The sequence below is a fragment of the Rattus norvegicus genome, chromosome 10, assembly GCF_036323735.1.
Source record: "Rattus norvegicus strain BN/NHsdMcwi chromosome 10, GRCr8, whole genome shotgun sequence".
In the NCBI taxonomy this organism is placed as follows: domain Eukaryota; kingdom Metazoa; phylum Chordata; class Mammalia; order Rodentia; family Muridae; genus Rattus; species Rattus norvegicus.
Genome location: NC_086028.1, coordinates 52,511,359 through 52,529,910, shown reverse-complemented (window position 1 = coordinate 52,529,910; position 18,552 = coordinate 52,511,359). Strand labels below are relative to the sequence as shown.

Here is an 18,552-nt window from a genome sequence, read left to right as displayed (position 1 = left end):
TTTTTCCTCACAAATATTCTATAGTCTGTTCCAGTTTTTTTTTCTGGGAGAAACCACCTAATTTCTTGTCTCAGTTTGAAGTCAGTGATGTTTGGTCTAAGTTTAGTGATTGACTGTCTTTCCTATTAGCCTCTGAGACTTAATCTTGATTCAGGTTTGAGGAAAATGTTCCTTCTCTTTTTCTTATACTCTGACACGTTGCCTCTCTGTATGAGGCTGGCAGGAGTGTATATTTGGGTCAGGGAGGGAAGGTCAGAAAGCCTTTTTTTTTGTTAAGATCCATATCCATCCATAGATTCTTCTAATAATGTCTCGACACTGTTGCTAAGTGACATTGTCCCTAAGAGACAGTGCCCGGGTCGGACTCAGAAATTCGAATTTTGCTCATTTATTACAATTCTCAGCCCAAAATTTAACTAGACATTAACTCTTATAGTGTTATATTGTTGTCTACTAAATGATTATCTTGCACTCATTTTAAATTGAAGAAATTAATAAACGTATGCATTTAAATGATCAGTATTTTAAAACTATATCTTGGGCAATTGTTTAATGCACCACGCCTGTTAGTAAAGAGAGCGTGAATGGACTAGCAACCCTGGAAGTTGGTGCCGGCTCCTCTTTATCCACTTTGGGAACTTCTGTAGTTTCCCAAATGATTAGACATAGAGGCAGGCTATGGCAGCACACTCCTGCATCCTAGCATATGGGGATTTGAGGCAGGAGGATTGCAAGTTTGGGACATGCTGGGCTATGAACTGAATTCTAGGCTAACTTGAATTATAACGGCGAGAGACTGCTTATGGATTACAGGGTGATAAGATGTCCTTAAATTGGATAGTAGTGACGATTGCTCAGAGTTACAAACATACACACCCACTGCATTTTTAAATACTAATTATATTGTATTTCAATTACATCTTAATTTGAAGAAGCTCATGGAACAATGGGTTACTGACCACCTTGTCCACTTAGGGTCCATTTTACCTCCACAGGGCTTCATGTTTTAAGAGGAACACTGGGAGTAGGACGAAGAAAAATGGAGACAAGAGCAAATGTGAGAGAAGCTCATGTTGGGCTGCCTGATGTATGAGCATCTTTAGGGTGTGAGTGAGTGCACGGAGCTTTCCATGAGGGAAAAAGAACATTACCTGCTTCTGCTCCTGCGTAGTTGGAAAAGAGGAAGGACAAGAGCTTCAGAGAGGACTTCTGGTACAGCCCCACCACGGTCTCATTCAGGGGGTCCTTGTTCTTGTCCAGCCAGCCAGCGATGTTGTAATCCACAGTGCCTGCATAGTGCACCAGGGAGAAGTGGGCCTCGGCCTTGCCTTTGGCAGGCTTGGGCTTCTGGAAGTTGTTGGATTTTCCCAGGTGCTGGTCATATAGTTTGTTCTTGAAGGAAGTGTCTGTCGCCTTGGGGAACATGCACTCCTCTTCCAGGATGGAGAAGATGCCCATTGGCTAGAAAGAGGATGACAGAGATGGTGTCTTTACAGTTGAGAAGCCATGCTAGTGGTTCCATGGTTGGAGAAAGCAGAGAGAAATCCTTTGGTGCCGTCACTGTGCTGCTGAGAGCATTGGATTGTGAGTCATGAGGTCAAGGTTCCTGGTGTGTGTGTGTGTGTGTGTGTGTGTGTGTGTGTGTGTGTGTGATGTAGTACAAAACAGTGGTAGATACAAAGAATTGACTCTTGCTGGGTAGATTAGTCTGAAACTCATAAGCCTTCTGTTTCAGACCCCTGAGCATTGGGATTACAGGAATCTATCCCCTGGCCCAGCATCAAAGTCCTTATTAAAAGTTAACATAATTCCTTGTTTTCACAGTAACCTCCCACTAGGAATACCAATGCTCCTGGTCTTTTCTCTTTGAATTTTGGGGCATGTCAGTAGGTAAGAGATGCCACCATGCATGTGCAGAATCCAGTGACATGCTTGTGGTCTTATATTTTAACCACTCAGGCACCTCCTTAGGTGTGAGAACAGTTCTGAGTGCTTTCTGAGTCTTCCTTTATCCAAGCTTACCTTTTTTTGCAAAGAAGAATTCAGCTGTCTGAAAGGGAGAGGTATTAGAGATCCCCATCTATGAGCAGACAGAGACAGGTGCCAACCATGGAGGAAGGAAGGAGCATCCCTACCTTCTCGATGAGCTCGATGCAGGCCGCCAGGTCCATCCCGAAGTCGATGAACTCCCACTCGATGCCTTCCTTCTTGTACTCCTCCTGCTCCAGCACGAACATGTGGTGGTTGAAAAACTGTTGCAGTTTCTCGTTGGTGAAGTTGATGCACAGCTGCTCCAGGCTGTTGAACTGGGTGGGTGCAAATGTGAAAGAGCTTAAGTCTGAAAAATCTATGTGAATGACTTTGGGACCAGAGCTAAGCAGACAGAATAAGTCAGTCATTTGCCCTAACAGCTCACATCAAAGATCTCAAAGCCAGCGATGTCCAAGACCCCGATGAAGTACTGCCTGGGCTGCTTGGTGTCCAGCTGCTGGTTGATGCGGGTGACCATCCACAGGAACATCTTCTCGTAGACAGCTTTGGCCAGGGCGCCCACTGAGTTGGTCACCTTGAGAAAGGACCATCCACTTAACATTCATACTAATTCATTAGTCCACGCTCACTGGTTGCGTTAGGTTGAAGCAAGAAATTGACATCATGGTGGCCAAAAGTAATTGAATGTTGACAATTTCACATTGGTCAGTGTCTTATTAAATATTAGACATCTAGCTCATGATATTCTCCTTTTTCTGATAACAATTCCTCTAAAAACATTGTTTCTTAACAGCCATGGCTGAGAACATGACTCCAGCCCTTGTTGTGTTCCAATCAGTGGAGAATCCTTGATGTAGATTGGATGAACTAATATCCCTTCATAGAATTTGGAATTGGAATCAAAAGCCACCGGTCTGGATCTCAGGTTGAAAGTAGAAATATGGAGGTGTAAAGTTGAGAGTTCTGAGGGAGGTCTCAGACAGGAGGGGCAAAGGGACCTTATTTAGCAAAGACAATAGAGACAAAGAAAATAGCATTTGCAGTTGCAAAGGAGTCAGAGAGCCACCTCGCCTTCATTTCCTAGTTACCTGCCCTCATTGCAGGAGTGGGCATGCCTGTGTCTGCATTTCTCGGGCTACCCCTGAGATCTAAGGATAATTTCCACCTTGGTGCTCAAGTCTGTTTCACACAACTTTCTGAATGTACCCAGAAGACTGCTGCAGATATGGTTAGAAGGTCTGAAGGAGCTGAACAGGCTTGCGACCCCATAAGAACAACAGTGCCAACCAACCAGAGCTTCCAGGGACTAAACCATTACCCAAAGACTATATATACATGGATGAACCCTGGGCTCCAGCTTCATATGTAACAGTGAATAGCCTTGTTGGGGCACCAGTGGAAGGGGAAGCCCTTGGTCCTGCCAAGGTTGGACCCCTGGTGTAGGGGATTGTTGTGGGGGGACAGTAGTGGGGGGGTGGACGGGGAGGGGAACACCCATATAGAAGGGGAAGGGGAGGGGCTAGGGGGCTGATGGACAGGAAACCAGGAAAAGGAATAACATTTGAAATGTAATCAAGACATACCCAGTTTAAAAAAAAAAAAAGCAAGCCGTCCCAGTCAACGGGATTCTGAGAATCCGATACCTGCTGGACATTCTGTCCTTTGGTGACATACTCATTTCCAACCTTCACTCTTGGACAGCACAGGCCTTTCAGCATCTCTGCAGAATTCAGTCCCATCAGGTACCCAGCTTTGTCAGCCACTGAAGGCAGAGGAGACATGGTGTTACAGGAAACAGAAGCCACTGGGCTATCCAGTTAGCCCAGGCTCCTCCCAGAAACATGTCTCTCAATCCTCCTGTGACGTCTTTGTATTCTCCTCTCTGTAACAGGCATGGACTTGTCAGTAAAGGTTTTGAGCTTGCAAATGCCCTACTGTTGAGCCAAATGCCAGACAGTATACATCTTGACTGATTTTTGACCTACTAATATTTCAACTTCATAAACACATTAATCAGCTGGGCACAGTAGTGCACTCCTTTAACCCCAGCACATGGGAGTCAGAGGCAGGCAAACCTCTGTGAGTTTGAGGCCAGCCTGGTCTATATAACAAGCTCCAGGACTGTCAGGACTACCTAGGGAGATCCTTTCTCAAAACAAGACGACACGACGATGACAATGACGACGATGACAACAACCCCAAACCCAAAAGGCTGTTAGTTACATTGTAACACCCGTGGGTCCCACCAACAAATGAGTTGAAAGTGCTAAGAGAAAGAATTAAGTTTGAGTTTGTTAGATGGCTTAGCAAGTAAGGGTTTGGCTGCCAGGCCTCATAACCTGACTTTGAGTCGTAGGACTCACACAGTGAAAGGAGAGGACTGAATCCTGGGAGTTGTTCTCAGACCTCACTACATGGACCCTGGTGTTCAACTCCCTCACACCCCCAAAATAAATGTAATATTTAAAAAATGCATTGTCAGCGACAGTAGCTCACATCTTTAATCCCAGTACCTAGGAGGCAGGGATAGGTGGATCTCTGTTAATTTCAGACCACCCTGATCTTTATAGTGAATTGTAGACTAGCCAGGGCTACTTAGTGAGATCCTATCTGAAAAACGACAACAATAACAATGAAATTGCATCTGCACTGAGCAATATAGCAGGACTATTTACATTGTAGTAGATGTTAAAGTCATCTAGAGATAATTCACAGTACATTGGACAGTATACATCAGTGCATAGATACTTTCACAGTTTACACAGCGGCATTCACTCGCTGTTAGGAGAGTGTGTGCTGGTTAGGGTTAGTTTCTGTCAGCTTGACACAAACTAGAGACTCCTTGGACGCAGTAGCCTCCAACGAGGCATTGCTTTTATCAGATTGGTCAGGGGCTTGGGGCACTTGCTTGACTGCAAATTGGTGAGGATGGCATGGCATACTGTTAAGCACACAGTCCTAAGTTGTCAGAAAGTAGCTGAACACGAGCCAGGAAGAAAGCCAGCAAGTGGCTTCCCCCATGTCTCTACTTCAGATCCCGCCGACACATTCCTGCCTTGATGGTTGGCTTCCTTCAAAGGTGAACTAACCTGTATGCCAAGAAACCCTTTCCTCCTCTAAGTTGATTTTAGTCGTGGCTTTCATCACAGCAACAGAAAGCAGACTGGGACATGGGAGTTATAGGCATTCCCTGATTTCTAAGCCTACACAATGCCAAGTGAGGCCTGCAGAGACATTCATGTAAGCTGTGGACATTTACTGACGCCAGCTGAACCCATCAGGAAGGTAGAGCAATGCTTTCTCAAGGCTGACCTTTCCCGGCCTGTGACTCTCATCTTCTTGCTGGTTGTGGAGACAGGTTCGTTCAAATCCAGGGCAGTATTTGGTAAGCACTTAATCAAATGCCAAATGAACACTTTACTCCATGCCCATTTAGGTGATCAGGACCAGCTAGTTATTCATCATCAGCCACTCTTAGCCTTGGTAAGTCCATGTTCATTCCATGCCCTCAAATTGCTGGTCTTGCCCTTGCCTCCAACAGCCATGAAACACTACAGAAGCAAAGAGTCTGGACTCTAGGATCAGATTACCTGGATCCAGTCTGGACTGCCTGGATCTGGATTTTTTGCTTCTCTAAGCTTTAGTTTTGTCATTTGCAGAATTGGGGTGATATTGGCAGCATCGGGACATTAGGGTTCCCAGGAGGCATGCCTGGTGTTCAGTGAGCTCCTAGTGCATGACTACTCTCGATGATAACTCAGATTGCTATCATCTGAGGTGCTCATGCCTCAGGTTAAGTTCTTCACTGTCTCTTTTGTGGGGGTTCTTTCTGTTTGAAACCCGAGGCACAAGATTTGCAGGGCAAGAAGAAGGCCAGGATCTCTACCAGAACATGTTTCTATGCAATCCACACTTGTTGAAGACCCTGGTGCATTTTCTCTAAGGTTCCCTGCTTAAGATAGACTGACTGTTGACTCATCAATTGCCCTTCTCTGTGGGTTAGATAGTTTGCCAAATGCAAATCTACCACATTCTTACTTCCCCCTGTAGCCAAAGCAGACCAGCTCTCAGTTCCCACCACATTATTTCTCTTGTATCCTTACTTAGCTCAGTGTGTATCTCTCTCCCCACATCTTTCAGAATCCTACCCCTCCTTCACAATCCAATTCACTGTGCCCTACTCCAAGAAGCCTTCTACAGTTATCCTGGGTCAGCATGATTCCTGTTCTGAATTTGGTATCTCTTCCCATCATGTGCCACTGAAGTAGACAGCTTTCTAAAAGGGCTCCCAAGACACGTGTCTCTGGAACACATCCTGTATGATCTTCCTCTTGAGTGTAGGTGGGAATCTATGAATAAGGCGGGCTATTATACCCATGATAATGCTGCTCATCAGATGGCTTTCAGTTGACAAAAGGACGATTAATCCAGGCAGATAGAAACAAATCAGGTGAGCCTTAATAGCATGCTGATAAGGTCATTTAGATCTTCCTGCCATTTAAGCCACGCCTAGAGAGCCTTCTTGAGGTCTCCAAACTTAACCAACCTGGATTTGTACACTGGAGATAGAATCAATAGGAAGGAATTTTAGGGGTGACCCATGATTATTCACCCATTTACTCAAGGAGTATTTTAGGATGCATGTGAGAGAAGAGATGTCCGAAGAATAGGCCACACAGAGTGGTGTGAGTTTCGTTGCCTCTCCTCTCCTCCTCCTACTCTCAGTTTTATTTCTCGGACTTCTGTGGGTATGTCGGGGTGTGGCTTTCTGTGAAGAAAGACTGTGTGTCAGCAGCCAGGTGAGAATTACTGAAGGGGAGACTTGGTCACTAGTTTTTGCTTCAGGGTCAAGTTCAGTAGATGTCAAGGTGGGAACAATAGGAGGAAGCAAATTTGACTTCCTTTTTAGCAGGTTTTTCCATTTTAAGTTCAAATTAACAGGTCAGTATTCTGGGGATTAATGTTAGTATACATAAAGAGAAAGTGAAGTCCACTTAGCATTAGTCTTCCACTCAAGTCCACCTCAAAGATCAAGCATATTTTGGTGGTGAGAGTAGATGATGATTTGACACTATAAGTCTTAATGAAATGAGTGGACTGCTTTAAGACATGAATTCATGACAAACCTTGGGCAACTCAAATGCAGGGCATATAATTTTGGAAGAGCAACAAAGTGTATCTCACATAACACAGGCTTGGGACACACATGAATATGGGTGTGGAATCAATCCCCCCCCCCACACACACACTCAGAGGCAGTTACCTTCCGTGCCGTCTGGCTCTGCCTGCTCCTCCCTCTGCTTCTGCTTGAACTTCATGTTCCCATAATGCATCACAGCCCCTGTCAGCTTGTAGATCCCAACTTTCTCCTCTGGGCTGAAGCCCAGGATGTCAATGGCATTCTAGAAGGGACAAAAAGGAGTCAGGGATCTGTATTGTGTATCAGATGAAACAACATTTGCTCACCCAAGTGGATGAATGTGTGATGTGTCAAGTTAAGGGCTAAGATCTGGCTTTATAAATATGTTTGTTTAGGTGAGTGGAGATTATGGGAAGAAAATGGAGTATTCATTTTCTTTTATTAGATAAGAACTCGCTGTAACCTCTCCAACTACATATAAATGAGGTTATTTTCTGGATGAGGGTATTGAAACCACTGTGTGGTGCTGGAGGAAGAAAATTGCATAGACAGTGAGAGAGAAATAATGTCCAAAATTTTTGGTTTGTTGTAACATGGGAATCCAAGTGTGGTCTGTCATTTAGTAAATTCACTACAGAATATTAGACCTGGGAGGGAAGGTCAGCAGAGATATTACCAACTCTCAGATGATCAAAGGGCACATTTTTGCAGAACCCCCCTTCTATATAAGCTATTGGATGAAGTGCTATTGGTATCTTATCTTACTAAGTCTGCATGAATACCTTGTAGGTTTATAGCATGTGTATATGTAAGTGTGTAAGTGTACACCCTTAATGCTCACATATTTTGTAAATATACAGACTTGTGGATGAAGAAGTAGGGTTCTCTGAAGATGAGAACCTGCCCAGGGTCCTATAGAGGGGATGCTATGGGGTGGGGCCAAGAGCTAGTCTGGATCCAGTGTTTGATGATTTGGTTTCAAAACTATTTTGCCCATCTTCTTACCATAAAGCCTAATAAAATGACAAGTGATAAATGATGTTTAAAAATGTTCTTCTGTGGGGTGTGCACATTGATTATGTAGCAGGTTTTCAGCCCACACATGTTCTTGGGTAGGGCTGAAATACATCTGGAGATGTTGGAATTGGTAGGATAGACCCAGTGAGCCAGAGGGATGTTACTGAAGAAATGAGGCACTTCTAGGATGACCCTCCACTGTGAACATGAAGAGCCCATGCAAGGATCTAGCAAAAATGAAGGGTCCTGGGGCCATGGTAGTCATCCTTGATTGCATATCTTATCTCAGTGGTCCCTAGCTAGTTTTAGTGAGGGGGTCCCAGGAGATTGTGAGAACCTTTCGTTAAATTCTATATTTAATGAAATAGAAAGTGTTACTTTTGGGGGAACCTCTTGGGAACACAATCCCCTAAAAGGCATTCTTCTCTTAGGCTATTAACTGCCACTCAAGAGATATGCTCCAGCAGAGAGAACAGTGGAGGGTGAAGGCATAGACATGAGAAACCTTTGGTGTGAAGATGGGCCTACATCTGTGGATTCAATCACTAACAACTGAAAATATTTGAGTGGGAAAATTCACTGTACTAAGCACATTGTGCAGGTTTTTCTGCTTTCTGGGTATGTTGATGTTGGATGTGATGTTGTAATCTACAAAGTTTATGTTTGAGAACTGAACATTTTTTAAGGCAAAATAACCTGATAATTTTAAGAGCAAGTTTCTGATTTCGTGTTGGGTCACATCCACAGCTGCCCTTGGCCAACATGTATGATCTACCCTCATGCCTATATAATACAACTTTGTGTCATTTGTACTAACTTAGGCAGTATAGTCTATAGCATCCTTAAAGCACACAGGTGAGTGAGGGCAAAGAGTATGACACGCCACAGAAAGGATGCGAGTGTCTGAGGAGAAGATGTAAGGATTGTCAGAACAATAATTTGCCATAGACACTGTAGGGGATCCTTCCTCTGGGGCTGAAGCACCAGTTATTAACCTGACTCTTCTTAGTGCTCACAGAAGAAGACTGGGGAAACCATTACCTTTGGTTTATTTGATCATGAAAAATCTCTACTTGCTTTAGACAATTGGTTTTACATGGAAATATCACAGAATAAAGCTAAGGATGTGGGTGCTAGCTGTGCCCCGCTGAAGGATAAGATTCATTTCTATAGCCTTTGAAGCTTCTGTGAGGGTGGGGCCAGGAAGAATGGAGAAGCACTCCACTCCTGGTTGGGCAAACTTGGGTTTAGATATGTTTACATTTACAGACAGACCTTCAGGCAAGTTGTGTATTTCTTTTAAGTTTCTAAGAGTCAGTTTTCCATATCCATAAAATGGGGCAATAGGTTTTAGGACTTAACTGAATAAAAGAAGTAAAGTTAGTTGTCTCTGTGATGTGTCCATGCTCAGCACATTTAGTTATTACTGTTATGGTGATTAGATCTGCAGGGAATCCCCAAAGATACAGGTTACATGTCTGCCCTGTGTGCTGAGGATGTAGATGCCTGGGGCGGGTCTAGGATGAAGGTAGAAAGGGAAATGGAGAGGCCACTGCAGAGAGGAGGGTCTTTTCTTCCTGCTTTGTACTCTTCTGCAATATGAAGACTTCTGACTGATGTTCATACACATTATAATGCAAAAGAGATTCATATCAAAATGGCAAAGAGTAGAACTGGTTACCTGCCTTGTAGTACTTTGCGGATCCCAGTTTGAAGCATTGTGATGTGGCGGTGGAGGGGGCAACCTGTGAGTCTAACCATCTAGTACCTGTGGATTCCCCAGTTTCCCATGAGCTCACTAGGATGCCTCTCAGCTCATGAACTCCGTAACGTGCTATGCAAACAAATAAATACATGCTTACGTCAGTTGCCAACAGTTCCTCGCTGTCATCGATGCTAGCTACTGTGACCTCTCCTTGGCTCACGAAAGGGAAGTCGAAGGGGTTGGTCGAAATCAGAAGCAAGTCTGTGAAAGACGGAGACCCTTTAACCCTTCAGGCAGCACTCAATCTGGGTACTGTTCTCACTACTGGTCAAGAAGCTAAGAAGCTTACCAATTAGTTCTGGTTTCTTGTTTGACATGATTTGATAAAAAATGTGATAGCTTCTCTCACTGGATAACTGGAAGGTCACTCTGGATTTTTCCAGGAGATCTAAGGTAACAACAACAACAGCAGCAACAACAACAACAACAACAACAACAACAACAACAACATCAAATGATTGCAAAATATTGTTTAGCTGAGCACCGTTTTTATACATTGTGCAGACTCACAGGTTTCGATGTCCGCTGATGCTAGCTTCCCTGTGGCTCCAAAGTGAATCCGAATGAACTTCCCCTGTCCAACAACAGGTTAACAAACCAGTTACTTTATTTATGCTGCCTCTGAGTCTGTGAGAGGTGCTACCATCAATGAGTAGGAAGTAGGTAGAGAGGTGTGGCTGGGAGAGATGGCAGAAACACAGATACTTTCTTCCTCTCTGGTTCCCTGACATGCATGTTCCCAGACTGAGTCCTCCAAGGCTATGAGAATTCTACTCAAAGTGAACTGCATCCCTGTTCCTGCAATTCTGGGGAAACCTATGGGCTCATTTTCTGACTTCTCTGCTTGGGCCACATCAGTATTGATTGATTCCTCCTTCACTTTCCGACTCTGCTTGGAACTGTGTCTGTTTTAATTGCCTCATCCCTGGGTTCTCACACTCTTCCTAACACCTTACAATCCATAGCTGATTTTCTGGTTTCGGTTTTGCCTCTAGAGGCTACTTCTAAGATTTCTCACTTCAGTTTTACATGCTATTTCCAAATGGCAAATCCATCTTCCAGGCTCAGCCCCAGGCCAGTCTCCCTGGCTCCCAAATAAGAAACTCAGGATCTATGTTATCCCATTCTCTCTCTCTCTCTCTCTCTCTCTCTCTCTCATACACACACACACACACACACACACACACACACACATGTATGTAAAACACTATATACCAAATGTGAAACGAAATATTCGCGTGTTATTTATATGACTTAGTTATGAAATTGTATCATGTATAATTTAGAACAGTAGCAGGCATAATGTATGTACTCCTTTCTTATACTGTGCACTTAACAGGTCCTCTACTACACTAGGAGCAAATCTGAGGGCAAAAGTCTTGCCATATTTGTTTCCTTCTATGGTCTGCAATGTGTTCAATTCTCAAACATTTCTCAGAGTTTCATGAATAATCTACGAAAACTTAGAGAAGTCTTCATGATTCAGTACAATATTCAGCAACTTAATGAAAGAAAATGGACATCACCTTTTAGCTTGGAAATGTCTGGATGGTAGAGTAGACAGATGTGATTGTGACTCTAAATCAGGGCCAAGTGAAGAGGCTTCATGACTAAGAGTGTACTATGTTCCCAAAGGCATTATCTTCACTAAAGGTCAACCCAATAACCAACCTGATCTGGGTGTGTGTAACAGACGCCTGCATCCCCTAGCAAAGGGCAGGGTTCAGCTGTATACCCAGGAAGCCAGGTGTGCATGGGGCAGTGAGCTGAGAGCAGGGGGTATAGCCAAGGAAGGAATAGCCAGGGCTCACAGCCACAGTCTCTGAGAGATGCCTCAGCTTTCTAATCAGTACCCATTCAGTCCTTCTAAGAAGGTTACGGGATGTGAGCTAGAAGTTCCCCAGCTAGTGAAGTGTGGGGAATGTTTATCCACTTTCACGTTTGGGAACCTTCACTGGGGCTTCGCCTCTGAGCACTTGTTCCTTTGGCCAAGACAGTTAAATAGAGGAATGAGTGTTTATTAATTTGCAAGCATGAGAGTAATAAGTTGAGCTAATCTTAAATGAAATTCTGGACGGTGGACTATATCTTTTAGTATTGCCAATATCAAGACCTTCTCAGTTTCTAGTCTTTTTTCCTGCCTTCACTAGCTGGCACCTCCTTCCAGGGCCTCCTGACTTGGAGGAGGTCAAGTTTACTAATTTAAGTCATACTGAGGTTTCTGTGGCTAAGTCAACCAACTTTTTCATTTTAAAAATGCTTCAAAACATGAAGTATGACTCCAATTGCCTGTTACCCCAGCATTGTGGGACACAGATAAGCTGATCCTGAGACGTTGCTGGCTAGGATGATGGCTGAAATGGAAAGCTTCTAGTTCAGTGAGAAACCCTATCTGAAGGCAAAAGAGAAAGTGATAAATACAAATTCTTGTTGTAGCCTCCTCAAATGTGCATATGGACACACTCAGAGACATTTAAAAACATATTCTTCCACCTACAGAGGCCAATTTGATATAAGTGATTTCTCCTTACTCATGGAGACTTCAGTGACATCAGCATGCTGTGAAGGGGTGTTCACTACTTAAGGACAGACAGTTAAATCTTCCCCCCTTTTTTTTGGCCAGGAATAAGCCAAAACCTTCCTAACTATACTTGGATCAATCGATCTGAATTTTGTAAGGGTAGACCAAGACTCAGTGTATCTTAGTCTCTGCAGCGAATTTTCACATCTAGAATTTAGCAGATGGGTGCAATTGGGTGGGGAGTTGAAAACCAATCTGCTCTTACAAATCTGGAGGAGTTGTCGTTCCTCACGGTCTTAGCGTTTCCAAAGGCTTCCAGCAGGGGGTTGGCTTGGATGATCTGATCCTCTAGTGTTCCCTAGTAACAAGCAAAGAGAGGAATGGGGAGAACCTGGGCTATCTTCTGGGATGGGTAGTAAATGCAAACAGTGGGTGCTCTGGGCAGAGTCCTAGAAGGGATGCCACCCCTGACATCTGCCAGTTGTCAGAGCTGATGTGTGGATCATTATCTTAAGGAGTTCTGTGGCTCCCACCTGAAGAGTCTTTTGTTAGGGTAGCATTGGAATGCCTTCTGGCTGTGGCAGATTCCAGACTGGAACATAGTCCCCCCCCCCCCCCCCCCGCCCCGCCATTTCAACATGCTTTCTTTTGTACGGACTCTTTATTATAAATCATGGGGGTCATTTTGTTTTGTTTTGTTTGAACATGCACTTCAGTAAAACAGGAGGAGGTGCACCCGAGACCAAGTCACCTAGAAATTGTAAGCCTGAAAGCTCACAAGTCTTGTTAAGAAGTCTTCTTGGTGATTCTGAAGTGTGCTCTCTTTTGAAAACCCATGTTACCACTAATTGTTCTCTAAAGGGAGCTGTGAAGTTGGTCAAGATCACTCAGCTGTTGCTGACCGAGTTGGTGTCCACATAGACAGCACCATCTCATGCTTGACTGTGATTTAGACCAAGATGCATACCTTGGTCTTCGTTCAGTTTCCTGGTGTGGACCTAAAACTCTTGGGGTTTCTGAAGTGGTGTGGTGTGGTATGATACGGTGTGGTGTGGTGCGGTGTGGTGCGGTGTGGTGTGATATGGTGTAGTGTGGTGTGTTGTGGTGTTATATGTGTTGTAGCTGGGAACTGAAGCCTCAGGACAAGGGCTTCACGTGATTAGAAGGTTGGGGGTTTAGAGGGAGAGAGTGAAGTCTGAGCTGGTCGCTGATGGCTGACTAGAGGAACCCTTGTGAGGATCCTTAACCAGTGGGGTTTAGACATAGTCTAGACTGGTGAACCCAGGGAGGGGGTGGGAGTTGGCAGGTCTATAAAAGGCATCGGAACTGCAGACTTCTCTTCCAGTGTGGTATTCTGAGTGTTCCCAAGCTTTGTCCTTTATAATAAATCAATACATTTAAGGGACACGTCCCCCAAGTTCTGTGAGCCACTCCAGCCATAGAGGAGATTGCAGGAACTCCTGACTTTTAAGAAATTGGCTAGATGCACAGGTAGTGTGAACTGGGGCTTGTGAGCCTGAGCCCTTAATTTGTGAGATGTGCTGTTATGTCCCTGAAGGTAGCATCAGAATTAAATTGAGTTGTAGGATCCTGGTTGGCATTTTCAGAGAACCGGAGGATACTTCAGCTATAGAAAAATGTGTATGCATTGATATGAGAATTCTTCTATATAAAACCACAAAGGGACCAAAAATGAATAAATGAAGCTGGTCTATTGAGCTGTCTCCTGACTGTACATCCTTCATACCCATGGCATTCACCTAATATTTCATGCACATTTATTCTAACGAGCCCTTGGCACATCCTATTCCTCACCTGCATTTTGCCTGGCTGCTGCTCCTTCTTCTTCTCCCCGGTGACTGCAATTGTTGCAAAGTACTGGATGACACGCTTGGTGTTCACCGTCTTCCCGGCCCCGGATTCTCCTCTGTCAATTAAAAATAAATGGGATAAAAGAAAGCAGAAGAGGAGGTGTGTGGGCTCCAAGACCATTTTGGTGTGAACATGGGCTACTCACGTGATCAGGATGGACTGGTTGTCTCGATCTAGAAAAACGGGAAGAAGCCAAACCAATCACACAAGTATCAACAGAACAGGTACATTTAAAAACAAGCAACCCTACCAGGACTCCCAGAGGATAGGCTCTGACTTCGCTGTCTGCTAGGGGTGAGGCCTGGGCATGTCTAATCGTCATGAGAGAGTTCATGCAGATTCCTGAAAGTGGGATGCTGGACATGGGCAGGAGCCTGGAAATGAATAGTGATCCCCACAGTGCTAAGGGTATTTATGTCTGTAGATCTGAACTCCTAGCTGCGATGTTCTCACATTGCTTTTAACAAGGGAAGCGAGCCTTGGGTCCTGAGCTACTGAGAGGCCACAGCCTTCAGCTGATTGAATGTCATTTCAATTTTTTGGTCTTGGTTTTCTACTTGCATAAAGTAAGACTGATTTTTCATTTATGAGAACATGTGAGGCAAATCGTGGCACTTGAAAAGTCATATATTGACGTTCTAACCCTCAGAAACTCCAAGTGTGACCCCATTTAGAGATAAAATGTAAATGAGACTCAGATGTTATTAAAGATGAGATCAGACTGGATCAGGCTGAGGCCTGATTCACATCACTGTGCCCTTGCAGCGTAGGGAACAAAATGAAGACATGTGCCCATAAACACCCCATCAACACCACATCACGGTGTCTCTGCAGAATAAGAAGAAATGAAGACATGCACCATGGAGAGAACACCAGGGGAAGGGAAGGCAGAGAGGAAGGGACATCTCCATAAGGCAGGCATCACCAAAGGTTGCTTACAAAGCACAGAAGCAGGGTGAGCAAGTCGAATACATCTTTTCTCATGATCCTTATAAAGAATCAACCCCAATGGCATCTTTGATCTCAAACCACTAGCTTCTGCAACAGTGAGGCAAATGTATTTCTCATTAAGATGCCCAGCCTGTGGCATTGTGTCACAGTGGCCATAGCAAGCTGATACAAACAGTGATGTGACTCTTCCCTTTAAAAGTATAAGTTCAATTCATGTAAAGGAAAGACATTGGAGAAATGACGAGGACTGTAAAGGCATCATTTGCTTCTTAAGGCTCTTCTGATCATAGCAGCTCATTTTCTCTGTTTGTGGCAAGTCAAGTCAGGTGAAAGTTGAGCAGACAAGTGGTGGTAGGTATAGTGGTGTGGCAATGTCACCATGCATCTACTTCTTGGAAAGGTAAGAGAAGCCTGCTTTACCCATCTCTCCAACTTTGCATTCCCTGAGTGGTTGGTGTGTCCAGTTTAAGTGTACCCATAGCAGGGCATGTTGGGGATATGGAAGGGCAGTGTCCTTGTGTTCCTCAACTCCCCCAAAGTGAGCACAGGTTTAGAATGCTTCTGACAGAACCCTGGGTTTCACCCTTCATCATGACTACTGTAATGAAAGATACCATGGCTTTGGTTATTCACCCTCAGGCCATTTGAGGCCCCCAAGACTACTGTATTATTTGGATGAATGGAGTGTAAAAGGGCTCAAGTACTTAGTCAATCATGCCTTATAATCATCCGAACCAAAGGCTTCACTCACCTGTCAACATGAACTGGTAGGCATTGTCAGAGATGGAGAAGATGTGGGGCGGGGCCTCCTGACGCTTTTTGCCTCTGTAGGCTGTCACCACCTCTGGGTTATACACTGGCAGCCACTTGTAGGGGTTGACAGTGACACAGAAGAGGCCTGAATAGGTCTGTAGGAGATTCAAAAGATTATGGATCTTGTTTTTCCTCAGAGAGGGAGCAAAATAGAAAGAGGTCAAAGGATTCTCACGTAGATCATCCACGCTGCGTAACGCTCTTTGAGGTTGTACAGCACAGCGGGCTCGTGCAGGTGGGTCATCATGGCCATGTCCTCGATCTTGTCAAACTTAGGGGGGTTCATGGGGAAGACCTGGTCACTGTTCAGAGTGAGCTCCTGGGTGGTAGAACAAAAGCAAGTGATGGGTGCAACGTCACTAACCTGTTCTCTCCTGGGGCAGGCGACATAGTGAGACAGTGCAGCACAGTTAGGACATTGCTGCAGCAACTTCATGGGTCATCTCCATGTCCAGAGATGACTTAGTGATAACTCTTTGGTTAACCTGATTCTGGTCTGGTGCCCCCACACAGCCTGGCATTGTGTGTGCCCAGAAGGGGCATCAGGGGTGTAAAGCTAAAGAGCGGTTGGCACTTGGAATTGCCAGATAGAGCTTAGGATAGTCCAAGCCAGGGGAAGTCGCCTTGCTTTAACCTGTTGCTCTGAGTGCTGTGACAAGACAAATGTTAAGAAACTTTTCTCACGTGTTCTGGGCTTCCCTGCCTTGATGCCCTGCTCGTATAGAATGTCTTCATTAAAGTTGTCTCTAGAAAGAAACCCCCAGAGCTCCGCTCAGGTGCCCAATCTCATGCCCCATTTCCTTTCACCTGCTTCTTCAAAGCTCTGATAATTGCTTGTATCTCTACTGTCATCATGAGACATTTGGACAGGTATGATGGTTCGTGGCTGAAGAGTATTTGGAGACAATTATTGAATTTCACCTCTCTGCGATTCTCCCACCTTTTCCTTCCTACTGAAGCATATAATTGGCTCTGCACTTCATTCTCTGGAGACACAGAAAGTAGGGCAGAAGAGAGAGCCAAGAAGGTTTACTGGCTTTTATTCTCCTAAAACTAAAGCCCTTAGAAGAGCTTTGAGGTTAATGGAAGGAGACCGGCTGGTGTAGGTTAAAGTTCACGAGGAAGGAAGGCCCTTCTACCCCCATATCTGAGCCTACACAGAGACACATAAGGTAGCCCACAGGAGAGAAAGAAGGCCTCTCTATCCTGATAGTTTAGGGACTGACACTCATTTCTGGGTAATCCATCAGACTCAGTCCAGGGTGACTCTCTGTAAGGTTTGAAAATAGGGCACAGCTCTGAAGACGGGAAGAGCCCAAGAATAAGATTCCCCCACCCCCTAGTTCAGTGAGAAGAGCTAGAATTAGAGGTTAAGTTTAGTGGTAAAACCTGTAAACAAGATCTGTTTGCTGTGCCTGCCTTCGAACTGGTGTTCGTTCTCTTACACTAGACTGTAAACTTGGGGGAATCGGGTTCCACAACTGACAGCTTTACTGAGTGACTGACACCACAGCTGGGATCTGGTGGATGTCCAATAAGGATCGAACCAAAGAGGGCGCCGTGGCTATCACTCCTCTGAGCTTGCCCTGTAAGACTTTCCATAGCCCAGAGCTTTGTTTGAGTGGACCCAGCAGGCAGCAACCAGCATCACTTTCTTCTTTTAAGTAGACCAATCTCTTTTACCTTTCCTGTTCCACCAAAGCAAACACCACAAACACCTCACAGCCCGAATCCTCGGAGGGAAGAGGGAGAAGGAAAAACAGCAGTAGCAACCTTCTCTAACACTTCTACCACAGAACGGCAAACCGTAAGTGGTATTCATCATTGAAGATCAACACTCACCCGGTCGTCTAGGGTCTTGACAATGACTTTGTCATTTTCCCTGCTTTGGATCATGCCTTTCACATACATCTCTTTATCGTCCACAGCAAAGCAGGCTTTCTTAGAGTCGAACGGGCGGTTCTGAGCCTCGATCCTCTCCTTCTCTGGTTTTCGGAGGTAGGGGGCAGCTTCTCCGAATATGGCCATCTCTGCGTCTGTACTCATGACTGCAGGGGGTGGTGGGGGCTGAAAAGACAGGGGACATCTGAGGCTTGGGCTTGGGTAAGTATCTGCTGCTTCCCCATTGCTACTCAATGGGGGTGGTGGTGGGGAGGCAGACTCAGATCTACAGCCAGCCAGGCCTAGGACAGCATCAGCTGGACCATTCACGGCAGGCACATGTTCAGTAAAGAAGACAAAACACCTCATAAATGACTCATCCTGCTTAAGCCCTGTGACTTCAGTGCCACCCTGAGCCTTCATGTAAATTTGGGAATAGTTTTTGGAATGCCAGTGATAGCCAGGGCTAACACACTGATAGGAACGTGAAGATTCATTGCACTTGTTTGAGTACTACAATGTAATTAACAGAAGGCATGATGACCCAGTGCAACAGTACAAATCTCGACGTGTGTCAGATCCCTCTAGGGACCAGTTAAA

The 18,552-nt window shown here is 44.9% G+C and overlaps 1 protein-coding gene across 1 annotated transcript in view; it reads right to left on the bottom strand.

Moving 5' to 3' along the window:
* The window catches only part of Myh13 (myosin heavy chain 13), a 56,179-nt gene extending 38,041 nt beyond the window's left edge, over positions 1-18,138 (bottom strand). The window contains exons 1-14 of the mRNA NM_001427462.1: positions 17,914-18,138; positions 16,247-16,390; positions 16,010-16,166; positions 14,453-14,480; positions 14,251-14,362; positions 12,701-12,793; positions 10,425-10,488; positions 10,204-10,302; positions 10,012-10,115; positions 7,256-7,394; positions 3,636-3,754; positions 2,417-2,566; positions 2,136-2,306; positions 1,152-1,461 (exon numbers count right to left, since the gene is read on the bottom strand). Of these exons, the coding sequence (NP_001414391.1) occupies positions 1,152-1,461; positions 2,136-2,306; positions 2,417-2,566; positions 3,636-3,754; positions 7,256-7,394; positions 10,012-10,115; positions 10,204-10,302; positions 10,425-10,488; positions 12,701-12,793; positions 14,251-14,362; positions 14,453-14,480; positions 16,010-16,166; positions 16,247-16,390; positions 17,914-18,117 (1,894 nt within the window). The 5' untranslated portion in view covers positions 18,118-18,138. The remainder of the gene's footprint in view (positions 1-1,151; positions 1,462-2,135; positions 2,307-2,416; positions 2,567-3,635; positions 3,755-7,255; positions 7,395-10,011; positions 10,116-10,203; positions 10,303-10,424; positions 10,489-12,700; positions 12,794-14,250; positions 14,363-14,452; positions 14,481-16,009; positions 16,167-16,246; positions 16,391-17,913) is intronic.
* Between the last annotated feature and the right edge of the window lie 414 nt (positions 18,139-18,552).